Source organism: Cervus elaphus, chromosome X (genome assembly GCF_910594005.1).
Source record: "Cervus elaphus chromosome X, mCerEla1.1, whole genome shotgun sequence".
NCBI lineage: Eukaryota > Metazoa > Chordata > Mammalia > Artiodactyla > Cervidae > Cervus > Cervus elaphus.
This window is the reverse complement of record NC_057848.1, coordinates 27547441-27575112: the sequence shown is the minus strand read 5'-3', so window position 1 is coordinate 27575112 and position 27672 is coordinate 27547441. Positions and strand designations below refer to the sequence as shown.

Sequence of the window (27672 nt, the reverse complement as noted above, 5' to 3'; positions counted from 1 at the left end):
CTTCCCTGTGACCCACCAAGCCCCAAACCAGCCCCCAGTGCTGGAGAATGAATACCAGGAGACCAGGAGTCACCCTCAAAAGGCAGCTTGCTTTATTCTTGTGATGCCGGCAGGGGGCAGGGATGGGCAGCCTGTCTGCCTCCCATCTGAGGCCCTCTGAACTGCATAAGGATCCTGAGGCCAGCTCTTACTGATACACAGGTCCCTGAGGGGGCCCCGTCCACACTGGCAAAGTGGGGTGCAAGGGCATCTGCTCCCCAGTCCGCCCAGCTGGCAGCACCTGCCTGTCACTCAGTGCCAGGGCGCTCCCTAGCTCCGCGTGGGTCTCGTCACGAGGGTCTTCTGCTGCAATTCAGGGGACTTGGCTTCTGGACCCCTCCTGCCACTCGGGAGAGAAGGCAAGCTCCAGGGGCGTCTGGCACAGCCTGGGCTTCCTGACATCTTGGATGGAGACTGCCCCTTCTGTCCCCACAGCCACCAGGGAAGGAGGTGACCTCCAGGGTGAGCCTGGCACGCTACACCTATGCTCCCTGTCCCCACACTTCGGAGGGGAGGCCCCCAGCAAAGCTGCTTCCCCTTCTTGCCTTCATCTCCCCACCTTCCCTCCCACCCCCAAACTTCCCCCCCCTGTCCCTTCTTCCCCCCACCCCCTTCTTCCCAGCCATAACTTGGGGATTCCACCTTGGTCAGGCTGCCTGAAGGAGCTGCCAGGCTCCAGAGCAGGTCCACAAAACAAAAGAAACAAACCAAAACAAATAGCAAGCACAGAAAAGGGAAAGAGCCACAAAAAATCAGGGTTGCCTCTGTCTACAAATAATGGACATTCTCTTGTGCTTAGGACAGTCTTCTTTGCCTCTCCTTTTCAGCAGACTTTCCTGTCCCCAAGTAGCCACTCTAGAGGGAAGTACATGTGTGTGTGCATACATGTGCCTGGGTTCATGTCACACACAAACACACACACGCATCCTATGGCTGAAGGGAGGCAGATACAGGTCTGTCCCCAGGCCACCTGTGGATGTGGTCACTCTCCCTGGGGAGAAGGAAGTTGCTGATGAGGAGAGGCATCCCTTCTCTGCGGGGGCTTCTATCTGGGTAGCAAAGTCCCACGCTCACACACAGACATACGCTAGATGCTAAGGGAGGGCGGGAGATGGGGGTCTGGTCAGATCGCTGGACCCACGCCCGGGAGCACAGAGGGTGCTCACACGGTGGTGACCGAGAGCAGAGGGTTGTAGACCCGCTTGCCATCGGCCGAACGCGTACCATGGGCCAGCATCTCCTGGATGGTGATCCAGTTGTCCAGGATCTTCTTGTTTCGCTTCTTCATGGTCTTGCGGTGGCTCAGGGCGATGATGTTAAGCTCAGCCTTGCTGTCTCCATTCTGCTGCTCCCGCAGGCACTCCAGCCGGCTCTGCATCATGAACTCGCGCCGCTTCCGCTGCTCCCGGGCCCGGATCAGGTGCTGCTTCCGCTCTTCCTTGCTCCAGTAGCGGCCCATCTTCATCTCGCTCACTGCATCATCGTCGGTGGTCATGCCACTGCGCTCCTCACGGATCTTCAGGGCCCGGGCTTTCAGGAGGCGGTCACGCACGGGTCGCTTGGCCACGTAGCGGGTCCCATCGCTGCGCACCTTGACCTTCCACTCCGTGCGGGGCGCTTCAGGGGCCACGGCCGCGGCCCCCCCTCCCACCCGGGGGCCGGCAGCCACACTCAAGGGGCCGGGGCCCAGGTCTTCGAGGCCGCGTGGGGCTGCCAGCTGCAGGCAGCTGTGGTAGTGCTCGCCCTCCTGGCCCGGGCTGCGGTGGCGCCGTGACAGGTAGGGGCTGCCTTCAGGGCCCACGCGCTCCAGGGCCACCCCCATCTTGGGGCCATGGCGGACCCGCTCCTCGGCCGAGTGCTGTCTCCGACCCACGTCGGGATCCCGGGAGAGGGATCGGAACTTGGTGGGGCTCCCCGGGGGAGGAGGGACAGCAGCCTTGGGGTGGGCGGCGCCAGGGGCTCCCGAGGGGGTCCGGTTGAGATTGGAGTTGCCCACCGCTGCGGCCGCCCGCCGCAGGGGGCTCTCGGGCAGGGGCTCGGCCAGCAGTGGGGTGCTGCGGCAGCTCTCGCCCGTGTTGTAGGCGCTGGTGCTGTCCTTGTCCGACTTCTCGGGCAGCTCAGAGATGTCAGACAGCTCGTGCTTCTTGGGCTCGCCAGCCGCCAGGTCGTACAGGCTCTCCTCCTCTAGCAGCCAGGCCTTCATGCAGCGCTCCCGCAGCTGCTGCATCTTCTGAGCCCGCAGGATGTTGCGGCACTTGAACTCCAGGTGCCGCAGCTCCTCCTCCAGCACAGCCAGCTCGTGGCCCGCGCTTTCGTTGCGGTTGACGTCCAGGGCGCCGTGGCCAGCCGCAGCCCGGGGGAAGGGCAGGCCCAGCGGGTTGCCATTCTCCAGGTGACACTTGATCTCCAGCAGTTCGCGGTAGCGCTCATACTCCTCGTCTGTGAGGCCTGGCACGTCACCGCTGCCCAGCCCCGCGCCCTCGGCCAGCAGAGAGTCCATGCTGAAGTGGAAGTCACGGCTCTGCAGGGCGTCCCCTTGCAGGCCGAACTTGCGCAAGGGCCCAGGCGTGTTGGCAGTGCTCAGGGGCTCGTCCCCCAGCAGGTCATGCTCGGAGCTCTCCTCGTTGCGGGTGCTCTCGTCTGTCCGGCCCACCCCACTGTCCAGCTCCTGGCTGTTGTGCAGGCCTGGGCCCGCCTCGGGGGCCCCTTTTTCCTCTTCATGTCCAAGCTGGGGCGGCAAGAGGAGTCCTGCTCAGTGGGGGCCCCATTGGGTGGGGGGTTCATTGCCAGGGGGTGGGGATTGCAAGGGCTTCTTTCGGGTCTGCTCCATCTCCTACAGCCCCCCACCCCCTCCTCCTTCTGCCCTCTGGCACCCCGTTACCCGCACATCCCCCCCCCTTCCTCACCTGCTGGGCCGGAGGGGATTTCAGCTTCCTCGCCCGCAGGTCGCCCTCATTCTCAGAGCCAAAGTCATCCAGGAAGTCGTCCCGGTCACTGTCCTTCCAGCGCTTTGCCAGCTGCAGAGACAGGCCTGTGCTGTCCCTGTGGCCTCAAGGACCACCCCAGAGCCCCACCTCCTTTCATCAGAGGCCATAGAGGGCAATGGGCCCTGGAAACGCACACCCCCCCGCCCCCCATCGGTGCCAGAAAGCCCGAACCCTAACCCAGGGTCAGGGGGCCCAGGACATCTGAGTGAGCACACACCCACCTGGCTCTCAGGCCGGGCCACCAGTAGGGAGATGTTGGTGTTTTCTTCCTGACTCAGGATGGCCACCGCTTCCTCCCGGTTCTGGACATCCATGCCATTTATCTGCGGCAGGCCAGGGACCATCAACGGAGACCCCAGGGCTGGCGCGGGGGCAGGCCCCAGTTGAGCTACAGGGGTCCCCCTCCCCTGGAGCTACAAAGCAAGCACCCTGGGCCAGGATGGGTTCTTGGGGTCTGGCAAGACGGAGGCAAGTGGAAGATGCTATGGACAGAGACCGCCTGGCCCACCCAAGAGCACGTGTGCTCAGAGACACACGTGGAGTGGGAGACCTGCTCATGTCGGGGGCATGGAGGGAAAGGCTGGCAAGTGGCCTGCCATGCCAGCAGATCCCATGGGTACACAGGAGCTGGGGGTGTGGTTGTGCAGCAGAGAGGTGAGTCCTAGCCCTGGTTTCAGGCACGGGGGTGGGGGGTTGCCTGGCCTCAGGCTAGGCTCTGAGCAGGAGAGAGCCTGTCCCCCAAGCTCACCTGGATGATACGGTCTCCCTCACGGATCCGGCCATCTTTGGCTGCAATGCTGTTGGGATTCACCTGCAAGGCACGGGCATCAATGGGGCCTCGGTCCCCTCCACTAAGGTGCCCGTTTGGTAAGAAGAGGCAGTCTCAGGGCAGCCCCACAAGTGAACAGGGGGCTGACTTTCTGAGCGTGGCAGACAGGTGAGGAGAAGGACCCCTGCGATCACTGGGAAGGGCTCTTCCACTACAAGCCCGGTGCCTGTGGGGAGGACCAGCTGACTGCACACACACACAGAAGCCATGGGCTGCCCTGGCCTCGCCGACCGGCAGCCTCCCTGTGGTGCTAAGTGGGCTCCTTCTGGGCAGCCTTAGAGCCCTGGGGTGCCCTGGTCCCTCCTGGGTGCTGCTGCACAGGGAGGCTGCATGGAGCCCTCGAGAAGACCCCTGCTTCCTCCCAGCTTCATACCTCTCCCACGTAGATGCCCAGGTCCTCCTCCTCATCTGTGCGGTAGCAGACCATCAGGCCCAGCTTGTCCCGGTGGCTGCTTTTATACAGCTCCACCTCCTGCCAAGGGGGATGAAGAAACAGATGATGAGAAGCCGCGGGGGGTGGGTGCAGCCTTGGCTCAGTCCTGACCCCAGGACTGTGTCACGTCAGCCGAGCTCCCAAGGCTTTCTCTTACCATCCCAAATGGTGTGCAGGTCCCGTGGTCTCCCCTAACGCAGGAAACACCCAGGACACACACACACAGGACACACGGGACTCATGGGATAGACAAAGGCGCGGGACACAGACTCAGCAACACAGACCGAGCAAGGGATCTCACGCGTGCCCTCCCTGACTCAGCCCAACTTGGCCCTTGGGCCCGAGTAAAAAGCCACACACAGGACAGGGCCATGAGATCTGGCCACCTGGGGGTGGCAGGAGCCAGGCCCCAACTGGGCGGCCAACAGCTATCCTAGGGCTGGCCGCCCGTCTCACCTCGTACTCCAGCTCGTCCATCCGGTCTGCCTCCTGCGGGCCGCCCTCCATGAACTCCGCCGGGTCATAATACTCATGACTGATGGGGGGGCTGCCCAGGAGAAGTGGGGCATCAGGTGGCAGCCCAGCTACCTCTTCCGTACCCCTCCTCCTGCACTACACGCACCCAGGCAGAGACTGGGAATATGTCTTGACCAAGATTGCAAGGTCGTCCGCACCAAGGACCCAGGCATGCCTAAGCTCCTCACCCTGCCCTGGACCATCCCGTCCTGACCCCCAGCTCGATGCCTCTCACCATGCCAGCCAGCAGGCGCCCCTCCCAGCTGGCATTGGACCCACTCATGCAGTGCCCCCAGGAGTTATCCAGGCCCTGGAGGATGGCTGGGCAGTGGAGCAGGACCCAGTCTCCATCCAGAGGCAGCCCTCCTGGCCCCGAGGCTAAGACTGGCCACTGCCAGCCCTGGGTCTGCCTCTCTGCAGAGGATGGGACCACGGGACCACCTCCCTGCTGCCCGGGAGACTAGTGAGACAAGTCAGCGCTCACACGGTCATGAGCCATCAGGCCCGGAGGAGAGGCCCTTCTTGCAACCGGGCCAAAGAAGAAAGTCAAAGGGATGGAGGAAGTTGAAAGCAGGAAGAGGAATGGAACAGACAAAGATGCAAGAAGTTTTGAGAGGTGATGCTGGCAAAGGAGAAGAGAGAATGGAAGAAGAATAGCTGAGGACCCCAACCTTCCGGCAGCAAGGTCCCAGGACGGTCCTCCCGTGGCCCTGGGGGTAGATACAATGGGGAGCCTGCGTGTCAGACCCCCCGGGCCCAAAACCAGCTGGCTTCCAGCCAGAGGCTAGAAGCCCGGAGATTCCTGAGCCCTGGGCTATGACAGTCAGTTCTGGAGGCCAAGGAGCCTACTTTCTGCCATAGAGGGCACCCAATTGGGGTTTCCCCGCCATGCCCAGAGCTGCGACAATGCCCTCTCTGGAGGCAGGGTCCGGGGCCCTCCTGAAGGCGACTCACAGCTCAGATGGGACGAACGGCTCCAGGATGACCATGGGCGGGGTGGGTGGGCGCAGCTTGCCCAGCGCCATGATATGCTCGAAGGTGATGTCCGTCTGAGTGCCACTGTCCACCAGTTGCAGGTCGTGGCAGGAGCCATCCCCCCGGAGGCGGGGACTGCGTCTCAGCACCTGGATCACCAGGGGCTCCTTGGAGGCACGCAGGGCCTCCAGGGTCTGCTCCTGAGACAGCTTGGAGAGCTCCTTCCCGTTCACCTGTGGCAGAGACACGCCCCAGTGAGGACGCGCTGGGGCCCTGCTGACCCCGGCCCCCTCCACCACCACATGGAGCCATCTGGGGATGACAGGCCACACCTCGAGGGCTGGGGAGCCTCGCCTAGAGCCCTGCTGGGCCACCCTCCTCCTCCTTTGAGCATCCGAGTTGGGAGGGAGACCTTGACTGCCTTCTGCCGACGGAAGTCAGTCCACAAACGGGTTCAGATACAAGTGCCGCGAAGAGCAAAAAGGCTCGAAGGACTGGATCTCCATCCTCAAGGCAGCCAAGGCTTGCCACAGAGAAAAGGATGCCACACACCTGAGCCCAAGAGAGGGGCTGAGGAAGTGGCCCTGATAAGACCATGGTTGTCCCAGTCTTCAATTGTGACAGTGCTCCCCCAAGCTGGGCATCTCCAGGAATGAAGGTTTTCACCAAGATGGCCAGTATAGTTGCAAAATCGTGGTTTCCAGGCTGTCAAGAACAGGCCAGCCCCTGAGTGTCGTTCCAGGAAAGCATAGAGTCCTAAGGACCCCTGGACAGCAGGTGGCTCCTCTGAGTCATGGAACCCAGATAGTCATCTTGTGGCTACCTTGGGTATGGCCTTTGTAGATAGCAATTTCAGGAAATTTTTTCCTCTCTCCCCAATCTTTCCATAGTCGGGAAAGATTTTTTAATCAGGTTCATCTAATCAGCAAATAAAGAGTTTTACTGTAGAACATTTGAAAAAGACAGAAAATCCTAAAGAAGAAGACAGAAATCACCCACCATCTCAGGGATGTAAAAGCTGTGACTGTTGGCATATCTCCTCCTTGGTCATTTCCCACTTTGTGACTACAGGCAGCCTATGCATGGACCATCCACTCTGTGTTGGTTTGGTCTCTACTGTCTATCACTAGTGGTTCTCAGTCAGAAAGAAGGTTGCAGAGACACCTTTTTTTTGTACATTCTGTACCTATTATCTATGTATGTCTTTGTATAATCTAGGTGGTGATGGAGAACATTTCCAGAAGTGGAATTATTGGATCAAAAAGTATCAAGGAGACAGATATTAGTTGTAGAATGTGGTCAGCACAGCCCTAGAGGATCAAGAGAGCCAAGGAGGTTGCAGTTATAAAAGGAGGAGGGAAAGGAGGTGCGCGGGAGAAAAGGACCAGCTGCTGTGTACATGAGGGGGTGTGTGATGGCTGGTCTGGTTAAGGCTGGGGGCCAAGGGAATGGGCTGACTGGCCTTGAAGCCCTTAGCAGAGCCAAAAGGGTCAGGGAATGTTTGAAGCATCCATTAACGCACATCCAGTATCGACCTTTCGATGGTACAAGTGTACAACTAAATGAATTATCTTAAAAACAAAGGCCATGAATCGTCCAAACTCATGGCTTTCTAACTACTACATTTCCAGTTATCTGGCCCCTTAGGGTGTGTGGAAGGACACGCCACAGGGAGGTGGGTGGCTGCGCGTTTCTTCCCAACCCGGCAATTGGTGATGCCAGGGTGGTGGTCATGGTGGGAATATTCACACCACGGAAATCGACAAACACACCCAACCAGGGTTTTTCAGAACATTAACTGATACCCCATTGCCCTTAAGTCCAGAAGGGGACGTGTGGAGCTGCTGCACTCAGGATTTTTGGAAGGAGGCGCGTTTCACATTTTCATGATGTGCAGTGGGACGCTCAGGTGATGCTGAGAAACACAGGGATGTATTTCTCCCTGGAAACGGTACCCAGCCGCAGTGTTACTATGGAAACCGGGCCCAGGCAGTGGGAGGGGAGAGCTGGGTGGGCTGGGATGTCAAGAGGGGGATGGGCACACACACGCAGATCCAGGCTACCCCTGTGACAACCCTGCAGCTATCCGATCCTTGACCTATGTGGCACTGGGCAGAAGCAGAGCTCTGGGTGCGGAGGCTTAGAGCTCTAGGGCCGCTCCTGCCACAAGCTCCTGGGGCACCTTCAACCTCCTCTCCTCCTCAGCCATCCTGTTGAATCCCCAGAGCTAATAAGGGGCAGGAACAGGGCAAGACAGGTAAGATGTGAGCCCCTCCCAGGGAGGGTGAGGGCTACCGACAAGATGGCGACATTCAGGGCAAGAATCAAAGCAGTATTCTGCACTTCTCACGCTCCCTCATCCTTCAGCCACGAAGAAGAGAAAGACGTGCACGCACGGGCCAAGCCACCATTCAAATGTCCCTGCTCCTGTCTGGACAGGTGTGAACGCAAAGCCAGCCCATCAGAGTCCCCCGCAGGGTAAGACCACAGCCTACACTCGCCAGAGGCACGCCCCACCTCCCTGGCTGGCTGCCACTGCTCCAAACCCACACCAAGCCAATTCGAAATGGACCCAAGTCCTAAATGGATCAAGCTTTAAAACTAATTTGGAGGAGTGAGAAAAGTGTTTTTATGGTGCAGACATAGAGAAGCCATTTTTTCTTTTTCTTTTGGCTGGGCCTCATAACTTGCAAAATGTTAGTTCCCTGACCAGGGATCAGACCAGGGACTGAATGTGGGCCATGGCAGCGAAAGCACCCAGGCCTAAGCGCCAAATGGCAAGGGAATTGCCTGAAGATAAAACATGGGCAAACAAGAATGGAAAAAGGTATCACTCTGACTGTGTTAAACCATAAGACTTCTGGATAACAAAAGACATCATAACTACAGTTAGGACAGGCATAGAACGGACACAGGATTATCCAGAGTAAAGAACTCCTATAGAACAATGCCAACAAAGGTCCATCTAGTCAAGGCTATGGTTTTTCCAGTAGTCATGACTGGATGTGAGAGTTGGACTATAAAGAAAGCTGAGCGCTGAAGAATGGATGGTTTTGAACTGTGGTGTTGAAGAAGACTCTTGAGAGTCCCTTGGACTGCAAGGAGATCCAAGCAGTCAATCCTAAAGGAAATCAGTCCTGAATATTCATTGGAAGGACTGATGTTGAAGCTGAAACTCTAATACTTTGGCCACCTGATGCGAAGAGCTGACTCATTTGTAGAGACCCTAATGCTGGGGAAGATTGAAGGCGGGAGGAGAAGGGGACAACAGAGGATGAGATGGTTTGGATGGCATCACCGACTTGATGGACATGAGTTTGGGTAAACTCCAGGAGTTGGTGATGGACAGGGAGGCCTGGTGTGCTACAGTCCATGGGATCGCAGAGAGTCGGACACGACTGAGCGACTGAACTGAACTGAACTGAACACTGGAAAAATCCAGAACTCAGTAGGGAAGCAGGGATTCCAGGAAAAGGGACCCCGAACCCTTTTGAGGAGGGTTGAGAAGATGCCCCTTCAGGACACTGGGATGTAAATACCAGAAAGAGTGCAGGTCTGCCATTTGTAGAATGGATCCAAAAACTGAGGTATATTCATACACATGGTTTGTGGCAATACACATGCTTATGAACATCACAGATAGGAGAAAATGTACCTCGGGGTGACAAACCTGAATCCCCCTAGACAGGGGAGGGGAGGAATGGGTCAGGGATGGAAAGAACGCTGAGGCCCACAAGGCCCACCTTGAGGTTGGATGGCAGTACACGTGCAATACTCGAGAAACAATGCAGAACACGTCCATGTGGAGGGACAGCTGCTGTTACCTATTAGGATGCGGAAGGGGTGAGACTTGGGGCACAGAGGCTTCTGGCCCGGGCATTGTGTCCTGGGTGAATCCTTTAGCCTCCCCCATTTCCTCATCTGTCAGGTGGATGTCTCTTAGTGCCTGTTTTCCAGGACCAGCCAAAAAGCACACAGAACAGAACATGGCATGACTATCCATTCACCCAGACATGCCCACCATGGTTAGCATCTCCAGCTGGTGAGGGGGAGGGAGCGGACTATATATAGTAGGGGCTGGGGATGTGTGGATGGCGGGTACCCCTGGGATGGGGGGAGAAGGTAGGGCTTTGGCTGAGTTGGAGGGGATTTTGGGGTGGCAGCTGTGGATGGGGTGGGGATGGTCTTGGCACTCCAGCCAAGCTTTTTCATTTGCTGGGCCCCTGTGGTGCCTTCTCCCCCTCCAATGCCCTTCTTTCTTGCTTTGCGGACACCTACACTCACTTAAGGCGAAGTGCCCTGGTGTGTCCCTTCCGAGCCCAACAGCCATGCCAGGCCTGGCAACACCCCCCCCACCCCAGGGAGAATGCCAAGCAGGCGGTTTCAGGGTGACTCGCATTCCATCAGGTTCTGGAGGCTACCCATGGGCCTCGCCTCCCAGCGTGGGAGGTCAAAGGCTCAGGGTGCATGTCAGCAGGCCCAAGGACTGATGGCACAACCCTGGCTCGGAGGAGAAGTGCTCCAAGTGGCCCTCAGGGCTGTTAGCCGCGTCTGTCTCCCAGGGAGAGCTGGGGCACCCAGCTCCTGCTTAGACCCAGAAGCAATCCCCAGTCAGGTGCATTCTGTGTGGGCCTGGGCTCAGTTTCACCCCTGAACACAAGATGGTCAACTTGCTGGAGGAATCTTTTGATAACTAGAAAGAACCTTGCTAATATTCATCATATCCTTTTATCCAGTACATTTCTTATAAATAATAGATCCTAAAATAATCAGAATTTAGATTACATGAATGATAAGGATATTCAGAACAGAGCAGCATTCATTTTTTGTGTGTGTACGAAATACAGCAAACATCAAATTTACCATTTTAACCATTTCAGGTGTACAACTCAGTGGCATTTCATGCCTCTGAATGGTCATGCAACCATCACGTCTATTTAATTCCAGGACATTTTCAGCCCCCAAAAGGAGATGCCCTACCCATTCTCTCCAAATTCACCAACCACCACCCCCCCCACCCCCGCCCCTGGCCGGCACTCACCAATCTTTCTTTCTTTCAACTGCCTCTAGACATTTCCTAAGTGGAATCCTACAACAGGTGGTCCAGTATGTCTGGCATTTTTCCACAAAATGTTTTCTAGCTCCACCCATATGACAGCAGGCATCAGTACTTCATTTTTTTATGGGTAACATTGCAACCTATTCCAGAAAACTGCACTGAGTGGACAAATAGGTCATCCCTCAACACATGTTGGTTTGTTTCTACATTTTGGCAATTGTGAATCACACTACATTTGTGTCCAAGGGTTCGAGACCCTGTTTTCAAATATTTGGGCCCATATGGTCATTCTATATTTAATGTATGGAGGTACCAGCATTATTTCTAATGCCAAAAATTTTACAGTAGTCTTTAGTACAAGTGTTTGCCTCATGGAAATGTACAGCTGCCCTACCAGAGTCTTCTAACAAGCGTTTCTCAAAAAAGATATAAAATGGCACATGAATTCTGATGACTATCATGTAAAATGTATGTTTACAGAAAAAGACTGCAAAAGAATATATAGAAACATTTGTTCCAAGGAAATGAAGATCTGAGAATTTGCTTTCTTCCCAACTTTATATACCATGGCTAAATTGTTTTTTGAAAAACTGTTTATGGACTTCAAAAAGATAGCATTGCTGGACAAGTCTCATAATAAACTATCAAGCAAAAAGGACCTGCTGGGAGAGCTCAGTGTGAGCCCAGTTTCGAGAGCTGATGGGGTGCAGGTGTGAAGGGAGATATGAGCCCACAGGAGCATCATAGTGCCACAAGTGTGCAGCTTGGAGACTGCACGGGGCTGTGAAAACTATTTGGAATGGGCACGCCTGACATATATATATTCATTTGTACCTGCATCAGTATTATTACACAATCCTTTCTTTAAAGACTTGAAGGAAATTCATCAAAATGGAAGAATGTCAGTGGTGGTTGGGGCTTTCCTCATAGCTCAGCTGGTAAAGAATCTGCCTGCAAGGCAGGAGACCTGGGTTTGATCCCTGGGTTGGGAAGATCCCCTGGAGGAGGGAAAGGCAACCCACTCCAGTGTTCTTGGGCTTCCCTGGTGGCTCAACTGGTAAAGAATCTGCCTGCAAGGCAGGAGACCTGGGTTTGATCCCTGGGTTGGGAAGATCCCCGGGAGAAGGGAAAGGCTACCCACTCCAGTATTCTGGCCTGGAGAATTTCACAGAGGTCACAAAGAGTGGAACACAACTGAGCGACTCTCCCAGCAGTGGTTGGTTATCTCTGGGAATTAGTATTTCTAGGTGACTTTTGTCTTTTGTTCTTTACAGCATTTTCTCCTGTAAACATTACTTGGCTACCTAGAGAAAACTGACAATCTAGCCTGTGCCCTGCTCTGAGTTTTTTCCCAAGGCCCCAGGCTCAGGGGAAGCTTTGTGTTCCTGGCCCCTGGGCAGCCCTGGCCCAGTAGGGGGGTGAGGCATGGTGCGGCCTTTGGGCTCAGGCCCCTTGGGAGCAGTGGTGATGAAGTCACATCAGACTTCACATCCAGATCTGAGCTGGGGAAGCTCGGGGGAGGCACACTCTTGACCAGGTGTCCCTGAAACAGAAGGGGCAGCTCCCAGGATCTTGGATCCCCTGAGTGGATCGCAGTGCCCACCCTTAGGGGAAGTGGCCAGGAGGGTCCCAGGCCCACCCCAGGGAACACCAGGAAGCTGGTTCTGGAAGGCTCGAGAAGGGGCTTGTCATGGGGCTGTCAATTAGTCTCAGGCCTAGGGCAGGACCGAGCAGACTCCCTCCCACCCTCCATTTCCCCCATGTGCACCCCGCCACTGGCTCTAGGGCTGCATTTGCAGAAGGGGTTTTCTGTGGGTGGCCAAGGAGTGGGCCCTGAGCTCCCCCAGCCCCGTGTCTGAGCAGAAGGCAGCAGGAGGCCCCAGGGGTGGGGGCACACTGACCCACGAGGCACCAGTCAGGGGGAGAACACAGCAGGCCCCTAGGTCTGCCTTCAGAGGGGGCCCTGCCCACCCCAGCCCCTCAAAGTAAGCCAGGCCCTGGGATAGGACCCCTCCAACAACTGGAGGGCAGGTGCCTGTGGCAGCTGGGAGAGGGGCGAGGGTGGGAGGAGTAGGGGAGAGGAGACACAGTTGGCACACACCTGGCACAGGGACCAGCTCAACCCAAGCTCCAAAGGCTAAGTGGGAGGCAGTTGTGGTGGGCAGGGGAAGACCCTTCTAACAATCCAGGGTGTTGGGGAGATGAGCAAGGAAGGGGAGGCCCCCCGGCATCAGAGGCTGAACTGGGGCAGTGAGTCTGGGTACCTGGGTCACTGCCCACCGCCCGTGCACTGAGGGGGACCCCAGGGGGTGAGAACAAGGATTCCAGGCACAAGGCCTTGCTATGCTATCTCCACAGGGCTTCTCCAGGATTCAGAGGGATTAGAAGGAGCGAAGTAAAAGAGGGCATGAGGCTGCAGGAACGTCAATGGAGAACAGTGGATGTGGAAAACTCTAGAGCTGCCATACAATCCAGCATAACCACGAGAATGGAAAACAGGCACCCTAACAAAAGCCTGTACACAAATGCTCATATCGGCACTATTGTTTTCTGGGGTTTTTTTTGGCCTTGTGGCGCAGCTTGCAGGGATCTTAGTTCCATGACTAGGGATTGAACCTGGGCCCCAGCAGTGAAAGCACTGAGTCCTAACCACTGCACTGCTAGGGAAATTCCCAGCAGCATTTTTCTAAATAGGCAGAATTTGGAAGCCTCCTCCATGTCCACCAGCAGATGAACAAGCATAATGGGGGAACGTCCACCCGGCAGATCATTCCACCATATAAAGGAGCAAAGTCCTGATACATGCTAATAATACAGCATGGATGAATACAGCTTGGCAGCCCAGCCAAGTGAGAGAAGGCAGGCACAGAAGGCCACATGCTGTATGATTCCAGAATAGGCAAATCCATTGGGACAGAAAGTTGAGGAGGGCCAAGAGAGTGGGGAGAGCCTGCATAATGGTAGGAAGTTCCCTTTGGGAGTGATCACCATGTTCTGGAACTAGGTGGTGGTGACAATGACACCACATTGAAAGTACTCAAATGTCACTAATGGGAAACTTTATGACATACCTCGTTGCCCACAATAAAAAATTAAAACTGCTCCCTGAACCCACAGAGACCACAGGCACCCTCACAAAGATGTGGGCCACTGGAAAAGACACAGAGGTGGGGGAGAGGCAGGACTTGGGGAACTGGTTTTACTCAATGAAGATTGTTTTTTAAAAAATAAGTTTTTTAATTTGTTAATTTTTGGCTGTGCTGGGCCTTTGTTGCTGAGAGGGCTTTTCTCCACTTGCAGCGAGCTGGGGCTTCTCTTGAGTTGTTGTGCATTGGCTTATTGCGGTGGCTTCTCTTGGCACATGGGCTCAGTTGCTGCGCAGCATGTGCGGACCAGGGCTCGAACCATGACTCCTGCACTGGCAGATTCTTCACCACTGAGCCCCCAGGGAAGCCCCAATGCAAACCTTGATCTCTGATTTGAAGTTCCTGAGACTTGCAGATATCCCCCATTCCATCTAAATGCGTCTCCAACCAAGCCACCAAACCAAATGTCATATGACCATTATTGTTGAATTCAAGTGGGATTGACTGTTCTTGACTTAAAATGCTGAAGTGAAGTGAAGTGAAGTCACTCAGTCGTGTCCAACTCTTTGCGACATCATGGACTGTAGCCTACCAGGCTCCTCTGTCCTTGGGATTTTCCAGGCAAGAGTACTGGAGTGGGTGGCCATTTCCTTCTCCAGGAGATCTTCCTGACTCAGGGATCAAACCTGGGTCTCCTGCCTTGTAGGCAGACGCTTTATCGTCTGAGCTACAAGGGAAGTATTTATAAATGCTGAGATGGAGGTATATCAGCCAGGGATTGAGTGTAGGGTGAGATAGGAGGACCCGAAGGCACCTTGACATTGAGCAGTTGCAGAGACACAGAGCTTAGTCACCCAGAGAGAAGGAAAGTGAAGAAGGGAAGCTGGGCAAGACAGTGTACCAAGGAGGGGAGGTTGGACCGGATCAGGACGCAGAAGGGCCCTCTAGATTGGTTGAAAGAAGGCAGTCAGGGAGGGGGATGCCCAGCCGGCCTGTATAGACTCAGCCTTTGGGAGCTTTTGCAGAGAATGGGGTGGAAGGGGCTTGGGGGTGTGGGAGAGCCCTAGGTTTGGTTTCTACCGGGACAGACGCGTGAGAGCATTTGAATGCTTGTTGGGAAAGGTAGGTTCAGAAGACGAAAAAAATTTCAATGCCAAAAAAGAGCGAGGGACAGACCTGGAAAAGGGGGTATATGTGGGGGGGGGGGGGATCCAGGGAAACACGTGGTGGGGGGAGGGGGCAAGAGCGAGGCAAACGGCGGCGGAGCAGCAGAAGGGGCAGCGGTGTCCGGTGGGACATGGTGCGGGTATGAGGGCAACGAGAGGACACAGGTGCAAGGGGTCAGAAAACAGCAACGCAGATAGCTCGGCGACGCAGTCGGGATCAAGCAGGTGCCTGATCAGCGAAGCCAGAGGCAAGGCCCCAACTCCCGCCCGCGGCGAGGCGGCGGCGGCCCCGGAGGGGGCGGGGCCGCGGCGGCTGTGGGCGGGGCCCGGGCGCGCTCGCTCCGCCCCCCCCGGGCGCGGAGCCGCAGACAAAGAGCGCGCCGCGGCGGCGACGCGAGCGAGGCTGGGCCGCCCAGCCGGCCCGGTCCCCCGCGCGCTGGCCGGGTCTCTCCCGCGCTTCGCGGCCTGATCGACGGCCCCTACCCCTCCGGTACCCCGCCCTCGCCCCCAGCCGTGGTGAATCTCCGGCCCCGGCCCTAGGGGGCCGGGGGCTCCAGGTGGAAGGCCCTCAGCATCCGTCCCAGATGCTCTGATTTGATCATCTCTGAGCGGGGCGAGGAGGGTAGTCTGAGAAAAGAGCCCTGGACCGGATGACTCAGGGTCCCACAGGCCCCGCGGCCCCCTGGAAGGTCTGGGGAACGCCCCTTTCACCCAGGGTCAGCAGAGGAGGAGGGGGTTGACGCCATAATTCGAGGGGCGCCCACAGCTGGTTTGCTTCTCCCAACCCCACTCTGCAGATTGGGAAACCGAGGCCAGGCAGAACAGAAACCAAAGTTAGCCTCTGCCCTGGCGCCCAGTCCCACTGGCTAGCTCAGCTCTGCTATCGCCAGTGTCCAGGGAACACCTTGGACGCAGCTGGGTGTCTGGCTCCGCGGGACCCAGAAAGGAGATGCCCAGAGCAGGGCAGGCTCTTTTCAGGGGCCCAGAAAGAAGTCCTCATTCATGCCTACCCATCTCTGGAGCTGGAAAACTGTCAACCCACAGGGCCATCTGCCCAGGGACGTCTGCATGCCCCTCACCCAGATCCAACCCACGTGCTCCCTCCTATCTCAACACACACATTCCCAAGCAAAAAGCTAGCACCAAGCTTCCCCTCCCAGGAAATCCCAACACCCTTAATGTGCTCAGGGACTGAACACCGATGCAATCATCTCTCCAATTATACTACTAATGCCCTTATAACCTTTTTTTTTCCCCAGATCCAGGACCCAATCAAGGATTACACACTTGGTTCTTAGTTCTCTGAAAGTGAAAGTGTTAGTCGCTCAGTTCAGTTCAGTCACTCAGTGTGTCTGACTCTTTGAGACCCCATGGACTGGTACACACCAGGCCTCCCTGTCCATCACCAACGCTCAAACTCCTGTCCATCAAGTCAGTGATGCCATCCAACCATCTCATCCTCTGTTGTCCCCTTCTCCTCCTGCCTGCAATCTTTCCCAGCATCAGGGTCTTTTCCAATGAGTCCTCACATCAGGTGGCCAAAGTATTGGAGTTTCAGCTTCAGCATCAGTCCTTCCAATGAATAGTCAGGGTTGATTTCCTTTACTGGTTTGATCTCCTTGCTGTCCAGTGAACTCTCAAGAGTCTTTTCCAACACCACAGTTCAAAAGCACCAATTCTTCAGTGTGCTCAGCCTTCTTTATAGCATCAGTCCTTCCAATGAATATTCAGGATTGATTTCCTTTAGGATGGACTGGTTTGATCTCCTTGCAGTCCAAGGGACTCTCAAGAGTCTTCTCCAACACCATAGTTCAAAATAGTCTCTCACTGTTTTCATTGTTTCCCCATCTATTTGCCATGAAGTGATGATATCAGATACGATGATTTTCGTTTTCTGAATGTTGAGTTTTAAGCCAGCTTTTTCACTCGCCTCTTTCACTTTCATCGAGAGCCTGCTTAGTTCCTCTTCACTTTCTGCCATAAGGGTGGTGTCATCTGCATATCTGAGGTTATTGATATTTCTCCCTGCAATCTTGATTCCAGCTTGTGCTTCATCTAGCCCAGCATTTCTCATGATGAACTCTGCATATAAGTTAAATAAGCAGGGTGACAATATACAGCCTTGTCATACTCCTTTCCCAATTTGGAAACAGTCCGTTGTTCCATGTCCAGTTCTAACTGTTCCTTCTTCACCTGCGTACAGATTTCTCAGGAGGCAGGTAAGGTGGTCTGGTACTCCCATCTCTTGAAGAATTTTCTACAGTTTGTTGTGATCCACACAGTCAAAGGTTTTAGAGTAGTCAATGAAGCAGAAGTAGATGTTTTTATGGACCTCTCTTGCTTTTTCTATGATCCAACGGATATTGGCAATTTGTTTTCTGATTCCTCTGCCTTTTCTAAATCCAGCTTGAACATCTGGAATTTCATGGTTCACACACTGTTGAAGCCTGGCTTGGAGAATTTTGAACATTACTTTGCTAATGTGTGAGACAAGTGCAATTGTGCAGTAGTTTGAACATTCTTTGACATTGCCTTTCTTTGGGATTGGAATGAACAATGGACTAGTTCTGTGGCCACTGATGAGTGTTCCAAATTTGCTGGCATGTTGAGTGCAGCGCTTTCACAGCATCATCTTTTAGGATTTGAAATAGCTCAGCTGGAGTTCCACCACCTCCATTAGCTTTGTTCTTAATGATGCTTCCTAAGGCCCACTTGACCTCTCACTCCAGAATGTCTGGCTCTAGGTGAGTGATCACACCATTGTGGTTATCTGAGTCATTAAGATCTTTTTTGTACAGTTCTTCTGTGTATTCTTGCCACCTCTTCTTAATCTCTTCTGCTTCTATTAGGTCCTTCCCTCATAGCTCAGTTGGTAAAGAATCCACCTGCAAGGCAAGAGACTCCAGTTCGATGCCAGGGTCAGAAAGATCTGCTGGAGAAGGGATAGGCTACCCACTCCAGTATTCTTGGGCTTCCCTTGTGGCTCAACTGGTAAAGAATCTGCCTGCAATGCAGGAGACCTGGGTGTGATCCCTGGGTTGGGAAGATCCCCTGGAGGAGGGAAAGGCAACCCACTCCAGTATTCTGGCCTGAAGAATTCCGTGGACTATAGTCCATGGGGTCACAAAGAGTCAGACACAACTGACCAACTTTCACTTTCCCCTTTCTGTTAGGTCCATACCATGTCTGTCTTTTATCATGCCCATCTTTGCATGAAATGTTCCCTTGGTATCTCTAATTTTCATAGAGATTTCTAGTCTTTCTCATTTTATTGTTTTCCTCTATTTCTTTGCATTGATCACTGAGGAAGGCTTTCTTATCTCTCCTTGCTATTCTTTGGAACTCTGCATTCAGGTGGATATATCTTTCCTTTTCTCCTTGGCCATTTGCTTCTCTTCTTTTCTCAGCTATTTGTAAGACCTCCTAAGACAACCATTTTGCCTTTTTGCATTTCTTTTTCTTGGGGATGGTTTTGACCACTGCCTCCTGTACAATGTTACAAACCTCCATCCATAGTTCTTCAGGTACTCTATCAGATCTAATCCCTTTAATCTATTTGTCACTTCCACTGCTCAATTGTGTCTGACTCTTTGCCAACCCATGGACTGTAGCCCATCAAGCTCCTCTGTCCATGGGATTTCCCAAGCAAGAATACTGGAGTGGGTTGCCATGCCCTTCTCTAAGGGATCGTCCTGACCCAGGGATCAAACCCATGTCTCTTATGTCTGCTGCCCTGGCAGGTAGGTTCTTTTACCACTAGTGCCACCTGGGAAGTCTCTTAGGTCTCTGTGAAGTGAGTGAAGTCGCTAAGTCGAGTCCGACTCTTTGCAACCCCGTGGACTGTAGCCTACCAGGCTCCTCGATCCATGGGATTCTCCAGGCAAGAATACTGGAGTGGGTTGCCAGTTCCTTCTCCCTCTTTAGTCTCCTGTAATCTACAACAATCTATGCACTGAAAAACAACTTTCATGACACTGACCTCTTGGAAGAGTCCAGGGCACTGGCCTCATAGCAAGTCCCAGGGTCTGGATTCGCCTCCTTCCTTCCTGGTTAGATTCAGCTTAGGCTTTCTGAGGAGAGCGGCCACCCAGGGCAGGCTGTGTCCCTCTGCACACAGTGTGAGGGAGGCTGTTTGATCACTCAGTCTCTCCCTGGTAAAGCTGCCTTCTCCCTTCCTAATGCACAAGTCATCTGGGTGATACCTTGAGACCCAGGGACTCTCTTTTCCACAACAACTTTCATCTCATGGTTTGACCACCCAAGGATGCTCCCCAGCTGGATCAGTTCAACTGGATGAATTGCACTGGTGGCTGCAAAATGCCTTCATTTGTTAGAATTCTAGCATGGAAACCGCACTACATGCCAACAACATGCGACTGACCCAGTGAATGGTGTGCTCCCAGTTGAGGCTGCCTGGACAAACTATACCATCCACCCCTAAAAATCTACCCACCCTTTCTGCCCAGGGGCAGGATCGGAGAGAATGAAGCACTCAGGAAGCTTTCATCTCAACGGATCCTTTAGTATGGGGGTGGTGTGTGTGTCTGGGTTCCCATGTGAGCTACCTGTGGGTTATTGGTAAGGATGTAGGTGACGTGAAGAGGCTCAGTTAGCTGCACGTGGCCTGGAAGAGCAGATTATGTCCCTTGGGGGCCCCACATGGACAATCATCCCTGGAAATTGATTTGACAGATATGAGCTGAGGCCTCCTCCCTTTTATTTGTAATAAACTTACTTGCTAGGTGATACTGATGGAATTTGTGGGTTCATGGATTGATCCAAAGTCCCGCTCGAGGTCCTCACTGCTCAGAGTGTAGGCTAAGACCAGCAGCGTGGACATCCATCCCCTGGGAGCATGTGAGTAATCCCAGGCCCCACCCTGGACCTGCTGAAGCAGATTCTGCATTTTAACAAGGGCCTCAGGATAGTCGTGTTGGCCCAGAGCGCCCCCTTGAGGATCCGGGACTTGCAGGCACCTGGAAGGGATTCAGACCACAGGCAAGGATTTCACAGGGTCTCTCCTCCCCACAAGCCCTCCCCAAAGGGTAGGTGGTGCCCACTCAGGGGCAAGCTGAAATCTGACCCAGCAACCCTGAACTTCCTGCCTTTCCAGGGATGAGCAGGCCTCTCAGGCATCTCTCAAGTCCTGCCTGGAGAGAGACTGGGAGTGAGGGATGCCCCCACTGAAGCCACGATGGATAAACAAAGCAAAGCACTTCCTAAGGTCATCCTTGGTTGTGTGCTCACAGCTTCCCAGGCACCCGTGGATGACAAAGGAAAACCTCCTTCCACCAACGTACCTCTGGGCTAACCTGGTTGGCCCCAAGGCAAAGGCCATGTCTTGCAGTAATCCAAATGATATTCTCCATAAAGACTGAAATATTCTTTTCATTCAAATGAAGCCTTCCTCAGTGATCAATGCAAAATGAAAATATTCCTTTTATTTCCACTGCTCAAAGCAAGCCTGAGAAGAGACAGACTGCACTTACAAAGAAAGGCAATGCCTTGTGACACCCGAAGCCAGCTACGAACCCCAGCTTCTCAGTCTTCCTTCTTTTGGCATGGCTCCTATGTAGAAGGACTCAGTGTGCCACCATCTCGGTATCTGTCCAGTGCCTGACTTATCTCATATGTTTTACTTCACAACTCAGGGCCCGTCTGGTTTTGTACCCCACCCTGTGGGGTCTTAGTTCCCAGACCAGGGACCAAACACACTGCCTTGGAAGGGCGGCATCTTAACTGCCAGAGGGCCAGGTAAGTCCCTCCCCCTTCTTTCCTGTTAGGAAAACCCTCACAATAATATTGGACATTTTTCTGTCACTGGACATTGTGACAGGTTCATGAGGAAGGATTTCTCCATCCACTTTCCACTCCTTAGTGCCTGATCAGATGGCCACAACTCCTCACCCACCCAGATGAGATTCCAGGGGACCAAATGCCCTGCTGATTTCTCAATGGCAGTGACGCCAGGCGGCAGGCCCTCTGTATTCCCATGTGGCACGTGTAGAAGCTGAGGAACTGAGACAGGGAGCCATTCAGTACCTCCACACCGTGTATTCCCTGGCAGGGGCCCTGAAGGAGAAGGAAAGAAAGACTTACTTGGCCCTACCAGGGGCCCCAGCTGAGCTAAACGCATTCATGTGCTTTTGGTAAGGGTAGTGCTTTTGGTAAGTGTATGTGTTGTTGTTCAGTTGCTAAGTCGTGTCCGACTCTTTCGACCCTATGGACTGCAGCCTGCCAGGCTTGTCTGTCCTCCACTATCTCCTGGAGTTGGCTCAAACTCATGTTAAATTGAGTCAGTGATGCCATCCAGCCATCTCATCCTCTGCCACCCCCTTCTCCTTTTGCCTTCTTGCTTTTAAAGCTTTACCGGAGTATAATTGCCATATGATTAGCTGCACATATTTAGAGCATACAGTTTGAAAAGTTTTGATACCAGGGGTATGTGCACATCTGTAAAGCCATCGCCACAATCAACAGAGTGACCATTTCCATCATCCCCGAAAGGGTCCTCCCACCCCTTCCACCATCCCTGCAAATACTGATCTGCATGTTCCCCATCTGCATTTTTTTTTTTTTGAGGCCAGCTTGTAGCATCTCAGTTACCTGACCAGGGACTGAACCTGGGCCACTGCAGTCAAAGCTCCAAATCCTAACCACTAGGCCTTCCCTACTGGCTGCAATGTAGGAGACCCAGGTTCAATCCCTGGGTCAGGAAGATCCCCTGGAGAAGGAGATGGCAACCCACTCCCAGTATTCTTACCTGGAGGATCCCATGGACAGAGGACCTTGCGGGGCTACAGTCCATGGGGTCTCAAAGAATCAGACACAACTGAGTGACTTAACACTTTCCCTTTCAGGCCACCAGGACCCCCCCCACACACACACACACTATCAGTATCTGCTTTCTGTCACTATAGTTTGCCTTTCTAGAATTTTTTATCAATGACTCAGACAGATCCAGGACAAGGGGTCATGGTGTCAGACAGAGAGACTGACACAGGCCCAACAAACAGGGACACCAGGAATGGCTCTCGAAGGCGCTTTGGTGTCTCAGTGTACGATGACCAGACTATCGCCCTTTCTACCCTTTGTGACCTGGCCTCTTTTCTTCCTAACAACCTGCATAACCCGACCCCCCACTAAGGGTCATTTCCAGATTTTCCAAGCTCTCCCTGTGCCCCCCAGGCTCCCAGCACCCACACTTGGTTAAATATCATTGGAGGACAAGACTGGGACAACAGAAATGGAACTGGGGTTCTGACAGGCTGCACTTCTGACATGTCTGTGATAGACCACATCAGAAGAACCCAGGGCCAAAAAAAACACAGGATCATCTCAATGGCCACAGAAAAACTATTCAACAAAATCTAACAACCCTGCATGATAAAAACTCTCAAACTAGGAATAGAAGGGAATTTCCTCCACCTGATAAAGAGCATCTATGACAAACCCACAGCTAACTTCATACTCACAGGACAAAGACTCCTTACTTAGATCAGGAACAAGGCAAGGATGTCCACTGACCACTTCCATTCAGCATTACACTGGAGGTGCTAGCCAGAGCAAGTAGGCAAGTAAAAGAAAGGCAAGAGACGGGACTTCCTTGGCCATCGAGTGGTTAAGACTCATCCAGTGGTTAAGACTTGGTGCTTCCACTCCACAGGGTAGGGGTTTGATCTCTAATTGATCCAGGAACCACAAGGCTCCACCAAAAAAAGAAATGAAAGGCATCCAGATTGGAAAGGAAGGAAAACTATCTCTACTTATATATAGGAAATCCTGAGGAATCCACTCAAAACAACTATTCCAGCTAATAAATGGGTTTAATAAAGTTGCAAGATACATGACCAATACAAAAAACTGAATTGTATTTCTATACAGTGGCAACAAGAAAAATGAAAAGGAAATTAAGAAAACAACTCTTACAATAACATCATAAAGAATAAAGTGCTCAGGAATACATTTAACGAAAGTACAAAACATTGGCAAAAGTAATTGAAGACCAGGGGAATTTCCCCATGGTCCAGTGGTTTGGACTCTGTGCTTTCACTGACAAGGGCCCAGGTTCAATCCCTAGTCAGGGAAGTAAGATTTCACAAGTGGGATAAAAAGACATCCCATGTTCATGGGTAATACTCCCCAAATTCAATGTAATATTCAATACATTTTCAATATCTATTCAATGCAATATTCAATATGAATTCAACTCAATTCCTACAAAATCACAGCTGGCTTTTCAGAAATTGACAAACTGATTCGAAAATTCATATGGAAATGCAGGTGACCCAGAACAGACACAACAATCTTGAAGAGTACAAAGTTGGAAGACCCACACTTCAAAATTTATTTACAAAGCTCTAGTAAAAGCTGTGGTGAAGGCATAAAGATAGACATTTCTCCAGAAAAGATAAGCAAATAGTCAATAGTACAGGAAGGATACTCATCAGGAAATGCATTTGGAAAGCACAATGAGACAGATACCACCTCAAACAATAGGTTGGCTGTAATCTAAAACGTGTGTTGGAGAGGCTGTGAAGAAATTAGGATCCTCTTACACTGCTGCTGGGAATGTAAAATGTAAAATGATGTAGGCTTTGTGGAAAAGAGTTTGGGCAGCTCTCAAAATGCTAACCATAATTACCATATGATCCAGCAAATCCATTTCTGGGTATTTACCCAAAAGAATTGCAAGCAGGGACTCAAACAGGTATTTGTACACTCATGTGCACAGGCTGACTGTTCACACTAGCCAAAAGGTGGCAATAAATCAAATGTCCATCACCGGATGATGACAAATATTATGTGGTATATAGCCACACAATGGAATATTATTCAGTAGCAATAAGAAATTTCGTACCGAGAACATTCTACAATGTAGAAGAACCTTAAAAACATGATAAAGAAGCTGGACAACAAAAGATCAGGTATCATACTGTTCCTGAAATGAAACTGGTTCCATTAAAATGAAATGTCTGGAACAGGCAAGTCCATAAAGACAAGTAAACTAGTGGTTGCCAGAGCCTCGGAGCTACTGGGACGAATGGGCATGTGACTGCTAATGGGTATGAGGTTTCTTTTTAAGGTGATGAAAATGGTCTGGAATTGGTGATGGTTGCACAATTCTGAATATACTAAAAACCACTCAACTGTACATGTTGCAAGGGTATGTGGATTATACATCAGTAGAGCTCTGTGTGTGTGCATTTTTTTTTTAATAACTGTGAATCATCTGGAGAAAAGGGTCTGGAATCAAGGCTAGAATAGAGACTTCAGACTTCTTAACCTGGGGGTCAGAGGCCTCTGGGGACCTAGGAAAGAGCCTCAGAGCATAAGGAAGCCACATGGCAAGTGGTATAGGTGGCCTTGTGCATGTCTCTGGGCTGCGCTGTGTCCTGGTGGGGTTCCTTATTTTGGTAAGATGTTGGGGCTACAGGCACGTATGGACAAGCCATGGAGAAGCATCTCTGAAACCGGGAAGCACCAGAATTTAAGTGGTGGGTAGGCAGAGGTCCTGGAAGCTGGTCTTCTGGACAAAAACTTTCTTCGCTCTGAAAAGAGGTTCAAGCCGGGAGAAGCTCCCTGCTAGCCCCCGGACCTGGAGTCATCTGGGATCGCTAATGGCTTTCCCTCCTCTCTAGATTTTTTACAATTCAATTCTCTTTTATTTTCCCTTAAAGGACAGCTTCTTTTCTTAAAAACTGCACCCATACAGTGTAACACAGGGCACTCCACTCTGTACTCTGTAATGATCTATATGGAAATAGATTCCAAGAAAGAGTAGACGTAAGTATAAATAATTCACTTTGCTATACAGCAGAAACACAATAATATAAATCAACTATAGCGCAGTAAAAATTAAAAGATCAATGTAAAGATGTAAAAGGTAAAATCAAACCACATCCAGTCTCCGATTCTGTCCAAACTTCTGTGGGAACTTTAAAAGGGATCAACGTCCCCAGGGCCTAGTCGGTGAGGGCTGGCAAAGACCAGGAAAGGCAAAGGACCCATCTCCTGGGGGAGCTGCTCACCTAGGGCTTGGGGGTCTCCCTCCAGGAGAAAACCCTGGCCCAGGACTTCCCTGCCCAGGTTCACCTCAAGTGTTCCTCCAACAGGGAGCCTCCCTGAAGGTCGACCCAGCCAGACCTGAGGACCCCCACTCCTGCCCTGGGGAATCTGGAGGATCACAGCAGCATCCTCTCCCAAGCTTGGCTGGCTCAACTCAGGCCTGCAGCATGGGGCAGGTTGCTTTCCACTTTATCCCCATGGGGTTGGCCTTTAATGAAGTTCTACCATCAAGAGCCAACTCAAGAGCTTTGGATTCGCTTGCCCGTTTGATGGAATGATTGCAAGAAAAGGTAGCCGTGAAGATGGGATCGCATGGCCTTATCGAACAACCAGGGCAACCCATCTACCCCCCGCCACCTCCCTCCCCGGAGCCTTGGTGCTGACCACTGGGATTCCACCCAACCGCCTGGTCTAGTGACCCCAACCTGGGTCATTCCCCAACCCGATCACAGGAGGAGGAAATAGAAATAGCCAGGCCAAGATTTCCAAACATCTGGAAGGAGAGATGAAACCAAGCACGGGGCTGGGGTGGGGGTGGGGTCGGGAGGGTAGGGGGTACTGAGGCAGAAAGAAGGCAGAGAGCCACCAGCCAGGAAAGCAGAAGGCCTGCGCGTCCACTGAGACCTGCCTGGGACAGGCGGGAAGGAGCGCCACCAGGCTGGGGCATGATTCCGCGTCCGGCCCGCCGCCGGCTTCTGCCCGGGTGGGTCCAAGGACCTACACTCCCACCACGCACCCAAAGCTCCCACGTCCTCCCCCGTCTCCCCCGCGCCACCGCCAATGCCTGCAGGAGATTCCCCGATTTTTCTAAGGAGACCCCCTTCTCCCAACCAGCACCTCTCCGACCTACACCTGCGCCCGGTGCGGACCAACAAACCCAGAGTAGAAACGGATACCTGGGTGCGCCCGGTTTGCCCCTGGGTCCCGATCCGCCCCCCCACCTCTGACCTTGAACTCCCTCCACAGAGCCCGGGGAACGTCTCAGGCCAAGCCACCGGGACACGTCTCTAGACGGTTCTCAGGGCGCACAGAGAAAGTACACACACGCGGGGTGGCAGGAGCCTCCGCGCACACACAGACGGGGCACAAGCACGCACTCACGAAGTCACGCCACGCACAGGCAAAGGAGCCCTGCTCCGGGTCCGACAGCGCGACCTGGAGTCTCCCATCTCTCTGGGCGTCGAGCACTGCCCGGTCCACGCCCCCACCCACTGCCCAAAGGCCCTGCGGGGCACAGGGCGGACCGGGCACCGACGGCCGCGGCTGCCCTTCTAGCAGACCCAGCGACGGCCGCTCACTCGAGGCCCCAAAGGCCTGGGAGCCCACCGTTGGCTTGGGCAGGGCCAGAGCAGAGAGGGGTTGCAGGGGGAGGTACCTGATCGCTCCATCCGGGCGTCGGCGGGGTCCCGGGGCGCAGCCCGCGGGCCCCCGTACCCCTGGCCCGAGGGGACCGCGATTTGCCCCCGCCTCCCGGCGCTCCGCGAGCGCCCACCTCCCTTCCCCAGCCCGGGGGCCAGCGGGGCCAGCGAGATTGGGGAAACACAGGCCGTTGCTATGCAACCCCCGTCCCGCGCCGGCGCCGGTGGCAACGGGTTTCGGGCTCCGGGTCCCAGGGTGCTCGCGCAGCGGACCCGGGCTCAGCCCAACTTCCCGACCCGGACCGATCGGGATCCAGGGCTTGCCTCGCCATCAATCGGGCGCCCCAGGGATGCGCCCCGTACCCGGATCTCCACGCAGGGACTCCCACCCGCTCCCCCATCTATGCCTGGTTCCCACGGACACCAACATCCAGCCGCCCCAGAGACGGAGGATGAAAATGCCTCCGTAACCTTCTCCGCTCGGGGCCCTCCGGCCCCTCCATCGGGCCCTCCGCCCCAGGTGACGCCCCCCAGCCCCTCGCCCCCGCGGCCGGGCCGCCCTACCTGCAGCATCACTTTGTACTGCTCCTCCGGCTTCTGGACCACGCACATATTACATCCCATGGTGCCGGCCGCCGAGGGGAGGAGGGCGGCCACTGGAAAACGCCTTTCACTGGCCCGATCGCGGGACCTCGGGCCCCGGGCCGGGGCCGGGGGCCATAGCCTAGCTCGGGGGCGGGCCGCCTAGCGGGGGAGGGGGGCACGCCCCCGAGATGGGGGCAGCTCCACGCCCCTCCGGTTAACCCTTAGCTGTCCGCGGCCCGGCGCGGGCAAGCTCCCTCGCACCCCGCCAGGGGGGAAAAAAAAAAGGGCAGCGGGGGATGGGCGGGCGCACCGGGCGTTGCTTGGCTACCGTCCCCCCCCCCACCCCCGGAGGCGCGGGGGCGCGCCAGGCCGCTGGGGGCCGTCAGGGGCCGCGGGCCGAAACCCTCCCAGCCCGCGGGCTCCGCGGCTCCCGCTGCCGCCTCCGGCTCCCACCCATGGCCACCGGCCCCAGGAGCCCGGCCCTCGCGCTTGGCGCCGCGTCCGGGCCAGCCGACTGGGGGGAGCGGCGGCCACCCTGCTCGCAGCCAGGGCTCCCCGCCCCACCCCGCCC

General features: G+C 54.2%; 1 protein-coding gene across 2 annotated transcripts; it reads right to left on the bottom strand.

Annotated features, from left to right (window-relative positions):
• Positions 1-69: 69 nt before the first annotated feature.
• Positions 70-27672, bottom strand: PDZD4 (PDZ domain containing 4). 2 transcript variants are annotated; one of them, XM_043895479.1, is made up of 8 exons: positions 27081-27672; positions 5759-6012; positions 4745-4835; positions 4229-4327; positions 3775-3837; positions 3248-3349; positions 2946-3056; positions 70-2767 (listed from the first exon to the last, which is right to left on the bottom strand). In XM_043895479.1, exons 1-8 carry the CDS (start codon positions 27138-27140, stop codon positions 1202-1204), a joined length of 2346 nt encoding a protein of 781 aa, XP_043751414.1. In that variant the 5' UTR covers positions 27141-27672; the 3' UTR covers positions 70-1201. The 2 variants fall into 2 exon arrangements, with proteins under 2 accessions (XP_043751414.1, XP_043751415.1); XM_043895480.1 differs by lacking the exons at positions 4745-4835; positions 5759-6012 and having other exon boundaries at positions 27081-27669.